At 34.8% G+C, this 11,347-nt stretch overlaps 1 protein-coding gene across 1 annotated transcript in view; it reads right to left on the bottom strand.

Annotated features, from left to right (window-relative positions):
- Positions 1–991: 991 nt before the first annotated feature.
- LOC103155626 (desmin-like) overlaps positions 992–11,347 on the bottom strand; it is an 11,420-nt gene continuing 1,064 nt past the window's right edge. Inside the window, exons 3-13 of the mRNA XM_007577370.2 lie at positions 8,726–8,815; positions 7,788–8,056; positions 7,006–7,066; positions 6,800–6,895; positions 5,706–5,864; positions 4,736–4,861; positions 4,479–4,657; positions 4,358–4,401; positions 3,028–3,089; positions 1,867–2,100; positions 992–1,027 (exon numbers count right to left, since the gene is read on the bottom strand). Coding sequence (XP_007577432.2) covers positions 992–1,027; positions 1,867–2,100; positions 3,028–3,089; positions 4,358–4,401; positions 4,479–4,657; positions 4,736–4,861; positions 5,706–5,864; positions 6,800–6,895; positions 7,006–7,066; positions 7,788–8,056; positions 8,726–8,815 — 1,356 coding nt within the window. The remainder of the gene's footprint in view (positions 1,028–1,866; positions 2,101–3,027; positions 3,090–4,357; positions 4,402–4,478; positions 4,658–4,735; positions 4,862–5,705; positions 5,865–6,799; positions 6,896–7,005; positions 7,067–7,787; positions 8,057–8,725; positions 8,816–11,347) is intronic.

The raw sequence follows: 11,347 nt of genomic DNA, 5'->3' as shown, positions 1-11,347 counted from the left end.
AGTGATATCCCAAATGGGTGAATTTTGTCATTACTATTTTAAATATCTTCCTCTCTGTCTTCAGCCTGAAGAAAGAACAAGGAGTAAAAGGAGAAAAGTAGAAATAATAAATACCTTTTTGCTGTTGATCTTCAGGGTCCTCATTTTCTTTTCCAGTTTCGCGATTTTTTTCTGCAGTTTTGTGATTTTTTCAGAGTGATGCTTATTCTCCTGTAGCAATACACGAAGACAGTGTCAGTGGTTAGGATCCATTTTTATGTAAGAACTGATCAGATCCAATTTCTAAGCATTCCTTATGCTGAAGACATCATCACTGGAGAACGTCTAGAAAGCGGTCTGTGTTTCTGCGTTCCCATAGAGACGGTGAGAGGTCACCTGCTGTGGTGACCCCTCCATTCCTCTATGAGGAGGGTCTTTCTCTTATTGTTGAATTTTTAGACGATTGACTCCAAAGTGATACCTTATTTGGGCTGAATTATGTGTTTTAAATGAAGTTTATTAATGATTTTGCTGATGTTTTTGCAGCAATATTTTTATGTTATGTTGTTGTTCTGCCATTTTAGATCCTCAACATGTTAGATTCTCTCAGTCCAGAACTATTGCGTTCAGTGCTGCTGTATTCATTGGCCGATCTTTTCTCCCTCCTGTCTTCTTCTTATCGTCTTTCATTGATTTCCAATTCATGAAATCAATAAGATATGAAATGGGCCTGAAGTCACATTTCTTTTTCTAGCTCGAAGGGTAGGGTGAATTTTCTCTTCAACTTGAGAAAATTCACCACAAGTAAAGCAACAATTACTTAGACAAAAAGAAGAATCTAATGCTGTGATTGGGTTTAAAAGACGTTCATTTGACATATCTCATTTTAAATATAGCTAAAATTGCACACAAGATAAAATAAAAAAAACAAACAATTTGGATGATCAACAGATAAAATGTGTTTAACATGAGCTGTTCTGGACTTACATCTACCAAAATTACATTTTGTTTCTCAGCTGCCTCTTTTGCTGTTTTCTCCATCTTCCAGCTGAATAACAAAGAAACAGAGGAAAGTAATTTACATTAATCATTCATTAATTTTCATTGTTCAGACAAAACATTACAAAAAAGGGTTTAAATTTGTTTTTCAGTTACATACAAATTATTTTTACACTAAGCCCACCTGAACTTATAATTATAGATGCACTAAAGATGCATAAATGTGGGACTTGTAGAAACATCCAGCCTAACCTAGAAACTAGAAACTGCTGACTTAGTGTTCCTGTGTTCAAAAGGTGAATTCACCATCAGCTCCATAAAATCCATGTGAGAGGTTTGACCTGAGAGATACGACTGTAACAAAACCTGGAAACATCTTAAAGCAGCTGATCAACCTATCAGACGGTATCAGGGATCCTCTGTATGTTCAGTTCAGGACACAAATAATCAGTAAATGGTCGACACATGTACAGCGCTTTATCAAACGTGTCTCACACTACATTCAGCTATTCACCCATTCACACAGTGATGGCGGTGAGCTACTGGATGGAGGTCTGACAGACGTGCTCACCACAGTTTTCACATTTTTATTTATACAGAAATCATTGAAAGCTCTGCACCATTTTACTTCTGCTTCATTATTGTGAACATTCTTGATTTTATCACATAAAATTTTAATAAAATATGTAAATTTGTGCTAATATGTGAACAAAGAAGGATAAATATTTCAGACACTGCACCTCTTCTGGAAAAGTGTTTGCTCCCCTACCTTATATATAGTTGATTGAGCTTCAGAGTCAGATGTGAGTTTTGATTCTTCAGGGCGCAGATCTCGTCAGTTAATATTTTGGTCTCTTTCCGGATAAGTATTTTTTTTGTCTTGTGCACTCCATGATACTCTTCCTCCACCATGACCTCTTTGACCTTGGGCTCCTGGGACTGGACCGTATTGATGTAGCTTTCAAAGCGGTCATTCAGGTGCTTCATCCACTGTAAATCATTACACCATGTGCCCAAGTTGTTCTTTGATCCAGGCACAGATTGGGAGACATCAGGGATGGGGCCACAGGGCCCACAGTCTGGTACCTGAGGGATGGGGCCACAGGGCCCACAGTCTGGTACCTGAGGGATGGGGCCACAGGGCCCACNCAGCCATTGACATAAATCAGTATCAAGGTTAGGACTGTCTGGACTGAGTCAGAGAAACAAGCATCATGTTTGGGTTGTAACACTGCAGTCAGCTCCAGGTCATCTAGCTCTTTCTCCAATTATGATATTGACATGATATGAAAAAGTTTATCTAAATAAACCTTTTCATTATATCGTTAAGTCACGAATAAAGAATAAAAAAAATGTTAGATGTTTCTTTTTGTGAACTCTGGGGAGCAGCAGAGGACATGATGAGGCTGCTTAATCAAACAGAGTAGGCATTTTAAATTCTCTTCAAATGATAAAAAAACAACAATTTGTTGCTATTTTTCTGTTGTTCTGCACTTCTTTTACCTTTAATTTTTCTTCTTCTTCTGAGTCTTCTCAGGATGCTTCATTTTGTTCTCTTCTTCTTCTTTGTCCAGCTTGCCTTCCTCACTGCAATCATGTATAGCAAAATTTGTTAAATTTAATAACAAAACAGCAGATTCTGATGTAAGCTCGGTTTTGCTAACATTACCTTCCACTGTGAGTGATCGCTGGTAAATCATTTTTCTAAGTTGAAACAAACCAAAGACTTTGTATCACACAATTATATAAAGACATAGACATTTTAAATTCCCTTTAGAAGGATGCTGCTTATTTATCCTGAAATGTTAAAATGGAGGTAACAATTTATCAAAGGGTTTGTAAAAATAAGATTAAATAAAACTGACAAGATTTTTTAATAACTCTTAGCTGGAAAATGTTATATTTTGTTTTGTGTATTATCATAAGTTTGTGCTATTATTTTATATGTAGAGTTCTTTCTAATATAAAAATTGTCCTGCTTGTATTTAACCTTTATGTGAATTTATAAATAAAGTCATATGTCCAATATTTTAGCAGTAAAGATTTTACCTGGAATGAAGGCCCACCGTACCCCGCACATGTAACCTTTTTGACCATTTTGACTTCACCATCTGAAAACATCAGAATCAATTTCATATTTCTAAAATATAACTTTTAAATACCCCAGAGCAATTATTGAAACTTAGAAATATTCCAGTAGAAAACTTGAACATAAGATTGTCAGAAGATCCATTCAGAAAACACTTTTAAGATTAGATCGAGACATTTTACACCTCAGTTTGTAATGGAAGGAGAATAAGGTGGGAGTGATATTTACTGATCCAATGCTGAGGTTTTCTCATGACCCAACAGTTTTTAACAGATCAAGGCTCAGTAATACTGCATTAACATTAAAATATTAGAGTACGGTAATATAAAACTCATAAGAAAGATAAATCAAAGGTAAAATCAAAAAAGTGTATCAACATTAAGTAGCATAAAATAATAAAAAATAAAATTAGATAAATGACTGTTGCAAACCATGCTAAAAATGAAATTGGAAAACATTAGAAGAGCTCAAATAGAGTCTACATTAGATGTTTTACTTTAAATATTTTCCACACTCAGCTATTATCAGGGCTTCAGGTATTAGTTTACAAATGAAATGCCTTTTGTGATTGAAGACTCTGTTTTGTTTGTTCTTTAACAATAGCAATCTGCATTTAGGAGACCCAAGGATTTAGATGGGTTCAATATTTTGAAGTTTGAGATTTGTTTGAAATTTTGAAGTTTTTCTAAGCAGTTCATAATTTTACAAACTGTTCATCAATTAGAAAGTCTTCCTTAAAGTTAACAACTTTAAATAAGCTTCAACTTGTTTAAATAAACTTGTATAAATCAACTTATTCAAGTTAACTTACGCATTTATGGAATTAAACCCAAATTCAACTTTAATCTTAAACAAGATGGGTGTAAGCCATTAATAACTTGAAATACACATAAAAAGATTTTCTAAATTTTGCCTAATGGCAAAACATTGACTTGTTCTGACATCTTAGCATTCATGATTCTTCTGCTTGGTGATGCGATTGACAATGTTTCCTTGCTATTTTTACTCATTTATGCTTATCTCTATGCTTTGCTGCTATTCAATTACATTCACCAGAGAGCAAACACGATTAAATCTCCATAGATTGCAACAGTCGGTCCTCTGTATAATTAAGTTTGGTGTCTCAGACTGCATTTCTGTGAGATCATAATGGCCCATGGCTCATTCATTAAACCAACAGAGGGAAGTTGATGTCAATATCGGAGACGTGGACACCAGGATAACATGAGGTTTTAGCGGCAAGCGGCGATGTTTGGCACAACACAGTGTTGTTTTTAGAAAGATACTTACCTGCTGAAGTGAAGATGGATTGGCCTTTGTCACATATGTTGATTCTGTAAAGCATCACAAGTAGATTGTAAAACTTGTTGTTGAAAACTACAATGACTTCTTTGATCTTTCCAAACATTACCTGCTCCCCATTACTTCCAGCAGTTTCTTGTACATTAGAATCTCTGCATGCATCTTCAAACTTTCACTATAAAGAAGACTGTAGTTCTTGATGTGAATCTCTATCTCTTCCTCCTTTTCTTTCAAATGTTTTTCAAATTGATGCTCTTTCAATTCCTCTGTTTTCTTTATCTGGGTGTTCTGAGAGAGAGTAGTACGTGAGTTTTTTTGTAAGTGTGGAGGGGAAAACGGTAAACATCAGAAGGGTGTCCTACATACTTCCTCTTCGAGGAACTTTATCTCACAGATGTACTTCTGTAGCTGCAGAGAGAGGTTCTTAATCTTTGTGGTAGCTTCAGTGAGTTCTGCATCTTTCTCCTTCACTTTTATCTCCCATTCTGTGATCTGCAGGAACAAAAGTCATCGGGTAGATGTTACGATCATTGACAGGTCAGACCGAGATGTGCCAGAATGACTGAATGAAAATCTGCAGTTCCCATTTAAAGAGAGGTTCAAAGTTTCTGTTGAATCTTTTAGTTGTTTCTGCCTCAGAAAACATTGGTGGTAAACTCCATTTTCAGTCTCATTGTTCTGTCCACAGTGACACTAATAAAATGTGTGTTTAAAGAGAGTATTCTTGGTCCAGCAATATTATAAATGTAAATGCATACAGTGATACAAAAAAGTGTTTGACTCCTTTCTGATTTCCTTTTTTTTTTTTTGCATATTTTCACAACTTATGTTTCAGAAATCAATTTAAATATTAGTCAGAGTCAACATGAGTAAATATACAATCTTTAAATTAAGATGTTAAATCTTAAATTGCCTACTTGTGTTAAGAAGTGCTTGCCTCACTTATTAAAACACAGATAACTGGTTTATCACAGCTGACTTCACGGTGTTTAGCCATAACCAGGCCTGATTACTGCCACACCAAACATTTTCACACCACTATACATGCAATTGTATGTTTATCTCATACATTCCTGAAAACAAGTAGCAAATCAATGTTTTGATCATTTACGCTATGGAAATTGCAGAGTTTTGTATAACAATACTGAAAGTTAGTAACAATATCCTGGTTATTAAAAAGTAACATTTTCCTCGTGTTCTCAGTGCTGCAACAGTTTTTAGTTGATCACAACGAAACTTTAAAAGTCTTGAACATTTTGCATTATTCTTTTTCTCCTCTCTGCTTCCTTGTCAAACACATATTTGAATATCAATGAAATAAACGGCCATCTCTTACCTTGGATTTGTACTCCACTTCAATCGAAGTAACACTTTTTTCAATAAAGGAACTAACATATTCCCTTATTTCACTGAGGTCAATCTTGACACCATCAACCATGTCGCCATTTCCACATCCACCAGTGTATTTTATTGTCCCCATAGAGATTCTCACTCCCTGGAAATGCAGAATGACAATGAGGCAGTAAAAGGTACGTGAATGTAAATGTTTTTAACAATAAAATATTGGAAGCCAGTTAGAGACATCCCTCCTTGCTTATAACAACTAGACTTTCAAAAAGTTTAAATTCACTGCAGCTGCGCTGCGCTGTAGTTGATTAGTTGTTAGCTTTGCTGCCTTGCAGCAACAAGCTCTTATCTCAGCCATGGATCTTTTTGCATGGAGTTTTCATGTGTTCTCTGAGCATGTATGACTCCAGCCAAACATGTTGGGTTCCCTGGTGTTTATGGATAAGAGTATTAAGACTTTTAAATCTCTCTAAGGGAGTCATAAAGCCAATTCTAACATGAAAGCAGTCGGTGTTTGCAAAAACGTCTCAGACATTACCGATGTAATTTAATACTGTCTGACCAAAAGCATGTCGACAGACATGTTTCTCCTCTAACCTTTAATAAATTCTTGGAAGCTACAGGACTGTACACAATGTGGCAAATAGGATGCATTTAGAATGAAAACAAAAATGTGCAGAATTATTGTGCCAATGTTTCATGAGTCCATCACTTTTGAGATTAGAATCTGCAGTAGTTGTGTTGTTCTAAGAGCAGAGACTTTAGGTGACAGATGGGAGCTGAATATTTTTTTTATTTAAATCTGTTTCCATGATACAGATTTAGTCAAGAGGCCTTTGTATTTCTATCAGCTGCATGACTGCACATCACATCACACTTGACTTGCTGCATCCAAGCTGAGCGGATTGAGTTGGAACTGAAACTGAAGAAACCACTGCTGTACATATAATAAAATACAAATGAACATTTGTAGGAAGATGAAATGTAAATGTGTATTTTAAATCTCCTACTGTCTATTTGTCTGTCCATCTTAAGCCTGATGAAAGAACAAGGAGACAGGGAAGAAAATAAAAGAATGAAGACCTGTTCACTCTTGATCTCCAGATCCTTTTTTTCCTCCTGCAGAAGCTCGATTTGTTTCTGCAACTCCAGGACTTGTGAATAGATAGCTTTATTTTTCTGTAATTGCAAATTGCACAGAAGATATAATACAAAAAATATACATATATTGTGTGAATCTGAATAATCAACAGGCAAAATGTGTTTAACATGAGCTGTTCTGGACTTACTTGTATAAAAGCTAAATAGTTTTTGTCAGCTTCCTCTCTCAGTTCTTTCTCCTTCTTCCACCTGGATAATAGAGAAACAAAGAAATCACATTATATTTTTATCTTCAGCCCATCTTCAGTATCTAATTAGCTTCAGCAAAAATCCCTCTGATCTCACAGCAACTTATAATTATAGTTGCACTAAAAGACGATGCAGAGGATGTGGGACTGGTGGAAGCTGTGAAACCCTCGCATCCAGATTATCCTAGAAGCTAAAAACTACTGACTCAGTATTTGAATGTTCACAAAATGAATTCATGAGAAGTTTGACCCCAGAGATACGATTATGGCAAACAAATCAGAAATCATTGAAAGCTGTTTATCATTTTACTTCTGCTTTATAATTCTGAACTCTGAACATTATGTTGATCCATCACATTGTTGAGATCCATTCTATTGACAAACTGATCATATGAAATTTCTAAGTATAAGTGTTTACTTATTTAGTTTTGAAATAATTTTTCAACATTTCATTTGTTTTTGTCAGTTTGTTCATTGATCTGATTTGCTTTCAGTCTTTCAATGTTTAAGTTCCTTTTTGTTTTCTCTTTAGTCGCTAACAGATAATTCAGCTGTAAAGTTCGGCTATATTGTAAATAACTTCTCAGACTTGTTTAGAAATAAGCGTATTAGAGATAAATAAAATATACAAGGCTGTGTTGTGTACTTATGTGGAAAAAAGTATAACTATTTCAAACATTGTGCCTCTTCTGGAAAAGGGAAAACAGTTATTGCTCCCCTACCTTCTTGTTATTTCAATGATCTGCTCATCCAACATTTTGACTTTACTCTTCAGGCTGACGTTCTCCTCACTTATCCTGGTTGTGTCTGTCCGGATCACAGTAGCATTTCCCTGATATGCTTCTATCACCTTGTTCTCCACCATGAGCTCTTCGTTCACAGGTAGGGAACAGATGTTGATGTACTTGGCAAAGCGGTCATTCAGGTGACACATCCGCAGTAAATCTGTGTTCAAATTGGCCCATGGTTCATGCTTAGAGATGGACATTGTCTTGTTGACATGAAAGAGAAACGAAGATGAACATGAAGAAGTGGTTTTGTATTCTAGCTAGTCTTTCTTTACAAGTTCTCTCTCCTTCTCCATAATCGGTCTCTAACATCTGTTTTACTTTCTTTATTTTCACTCTTTTCTTCCCCTGCTCTTCTTTTTTTGTACAAGCACTTTGAATTGTCTCTGACTGAAAGGTGCTATACAAAGTTGCCTTGCAACCTGTAGGTTTGTTACTTCTTATTTTTGTCCTTCATTGTTTCCTTCCTTCACAACTTCAGCCGTTTTTTTGTCACCCAGTGAGTAAAACAATTGACAGCTGAAGGCCTACAGTGGATGTTAGTGTCTACAGTCTGTTAAAACACCAGCTTTTTTAATATGCTAAAATCAAGACTGTTGTAAATAAATGTAAAACATTTCCAGCTTTAAGTGCTTATTTTATGTTTCATTTAGGTTCCAGCTTAGTTACTAAGCTTCTCATTGTGGCCCTTTAGTTTCAATTAAATTCAGCTTGTATAAGCTCTGCTTTCTGTTATACTTGTTTCTGAGTTTCTGTCTTGAGTCAATGTTTTGATTTTTTAAAATTATTATTATTTTATTTTCTTCCAATAGACAGTAACTCATTGTTGATTTAGAAAATAAGTTGCTTTATTTTGTTGGTTGAAGACTTACCAGAGTTTCTGTGGTCTGTTGCTGATCCACTTTTGCGGATGAATCCACCTGTTGCATTGTTGGTGCGTCCATGGTGCTCAACTGGGGATCCTGGTTATGCAGATTGTGTAACGAGGAAACAGTAGTAGCGTTTAAATGCTTCCAAGTCCTTGGATTTAGCAGCTGTGTAAAATTAAATCATGAGTTTATGATTCAACTGCATGTTAGTTTGTGGTAGTCAATATATTTTTTAATTTGCTACTTCAATTACTTACTTAACCGCATGTAACATTACTAAAATTTCCCTTATTCAAACAAAGTAATTCCTTTGATCTTTGGGTTTGAACTTAAACAAAAGCAGTGCATCCCAGCAGGTGGATGACAGCAACACAATTATGTGACATAAACTGAATTTAATGTTCACTTTGATGCAGTTGTATAAATAATTTTGGTTTATTTTATTAGTCTGTCACTCATCGCTCTACTTTCTTTTGTGTCTCTTCCTTTGCCTTGGGGCTAAATATGTCGGCTTGACTTTCTAAAACTGTGGAGTGATAAATGTTTCACTGCCTTCATACCAGTTAAACCAGTGAAAGACTTCAGGTGGAGGAAACCCAATACTACACTCATGTGAAAACTTTCCTGCACATTTTTACTAAGATCTGCATATGACCTGATAAAGACTCTGCTCGTTCCTAAATCCAGTTTAACTAGACTTTGACTAGGCTACTCCCAGAGGTGAGTAAAGTACCCAAAAACTGTACCCAACTAGAGAACAGAACTACTTTAACATCTTTTATATACAAGTAAAAGTAAAAAGTAGAAGCCCCAAAAAATTACTCGAGTAAAAAGTGATTTGGCAAGTTAATGATCAAATTATCAATCATTTAATTTTTTAAAATTACATAATGAGATTAACCAAAATATAATGTTTGTGAAAATTTTGTCTATCTTATGGACCAAAATGAAAATAATTTCTATAAATAACATAATAACAAAACAAGGCAAATGAGCGTAATAAAAATACTGGAAAAGTTTTTTTTTTTTTTTTTCAAAATGTTACTCAAGTGAATGTGAGTAAATGTAACTAATTATGGCTCACCTATGGCTACTCCAAAATCTTTATTTTATGTTGTTTTTTTAATTAATGAATGAGTTTAACTGAAAACTGTTTAGATTTCACTCAGGTTATGTGTGTCTGATATTACAAAAACTGAAATGGGTGAATGGCTTTTAGATCTTAATAAGTCTGAGTAAATAAATACCTTTTAATCTGACTTTGTAAAGTTGCAGCATGTCCTGATCATAATCTAGCAAGTTTGGAGAATATTCGTTTTTTTTTACTCCATAAAAATGTGAAATTAATCTAGAATAGTTATAAAATTTTTTGCAGACATTTACTCTTCCACGGCCATCTATTTAATTTTTTTGTCTACATTTTCCCTAATACTCCTTTGCATATTATAAAATTTTAAGGGAAGAAAATGTTTTGACATGGTCTAAATATTGTTTTCTTTACAAAGAGCTGAATCCCTTCCCTCATTTCTTATTCCTGCTATATTCAGCTCAGGTGCTGACACCATGACACATAAAGCTCATCAGAATACAAATAACTTACAATAGTTGAGACTTTTTGTTGATCTTCATTCATTTTTTAAGTAAAATTGCAGCATTTTCTGTTTTAGACAATATCACAAGTTCAGGATATAAAATAAGTAGTTTGATTTAAGAGAAACCAAGTTTCCCCTAAAATTTGGATTTATGGATTCAACATGTTACAATAACTGTCCTAATTAGAAAAAAAGAAAAATAAATCTAATTTAATAACATCAATTAACTTATAACAATCAGAGGACACCAATGCAATTTTGTTATGTTCAGGTAACATAATGACAATATCTGTCCAGAATCTGCAGCTGCAGTGACTGTTTTTTAAATTCCCTGAAAGTCAATGAGAGGAAAACGTCCCATCTTACCGTTTGTTGGTTGGAGACGGAGAACGTCTGCAGGTCGATGTTCCGACTTTCTGTCAGATGATTCTGTGTTGATTTCTGCGTCTTTTTATGCAGTCAGATTTTGTTCACACCCTTTTTCTAAATTGCTGCGTGTGTTGAAGTATTTCTTACAAAAAAGTTTGTCCTTCAACTCTTCCAAACAAGTCCAACTTGTTACTGTCACAAACTTCATAATTGTTGATGTTCACATTTACAGTTCATGACTGCAGGGTTTTCCACATGATCGGGTCCTAGGACTGGTCAAACCTGTCATTTGGCCTTTATATACTGATTTTTTTTATGCAAACACCTTAACTACAGTCTCAAATGATAACATCAAGACCATGATTGAATATGAATCTATTATAAAAACCTCTGTATAAAAAAGATCATCTCCACCATATTAGTGAGATGCTTCCTAATATCTGAAGGAGAAACAAGAAAAGAGCCTCCAGAGAGAATGACGGGATTATTGAGGAGTGATATAGAGAAATAAATGAATGAGAAGACAGAATGGAAATGTACAGAAAGGAGTTGAAGAGCCAGTTGTTCAAACTCTGCTCCAGATTCGGCTCATTTTCACAACAAGGAAACACAGAAAGCTGAGAGCATTGACTTTAACAGGAAATGATTCCTTTTAAGGAGCTTG

The sequence above is a fragment of the Poecilia formosa genome, unplaced genomic scaffold, assembly GCF_000485575.1.
Source record: "Poecilia formosa unplaced genomic scaffold, Poecilia_formosa-5.1.2 Scaffold438, whole genome shotgun sequence".
Lineage (NCBI taxonomy): Eukaryota > Metazoa > Chordata > Actinopteri > Cyprinodontiformes > Poeciliidae > Poecilia > Poecilia formosa.
This window is presented reverse-complemented; position numbering and strand designations above follow the sequence as displayed.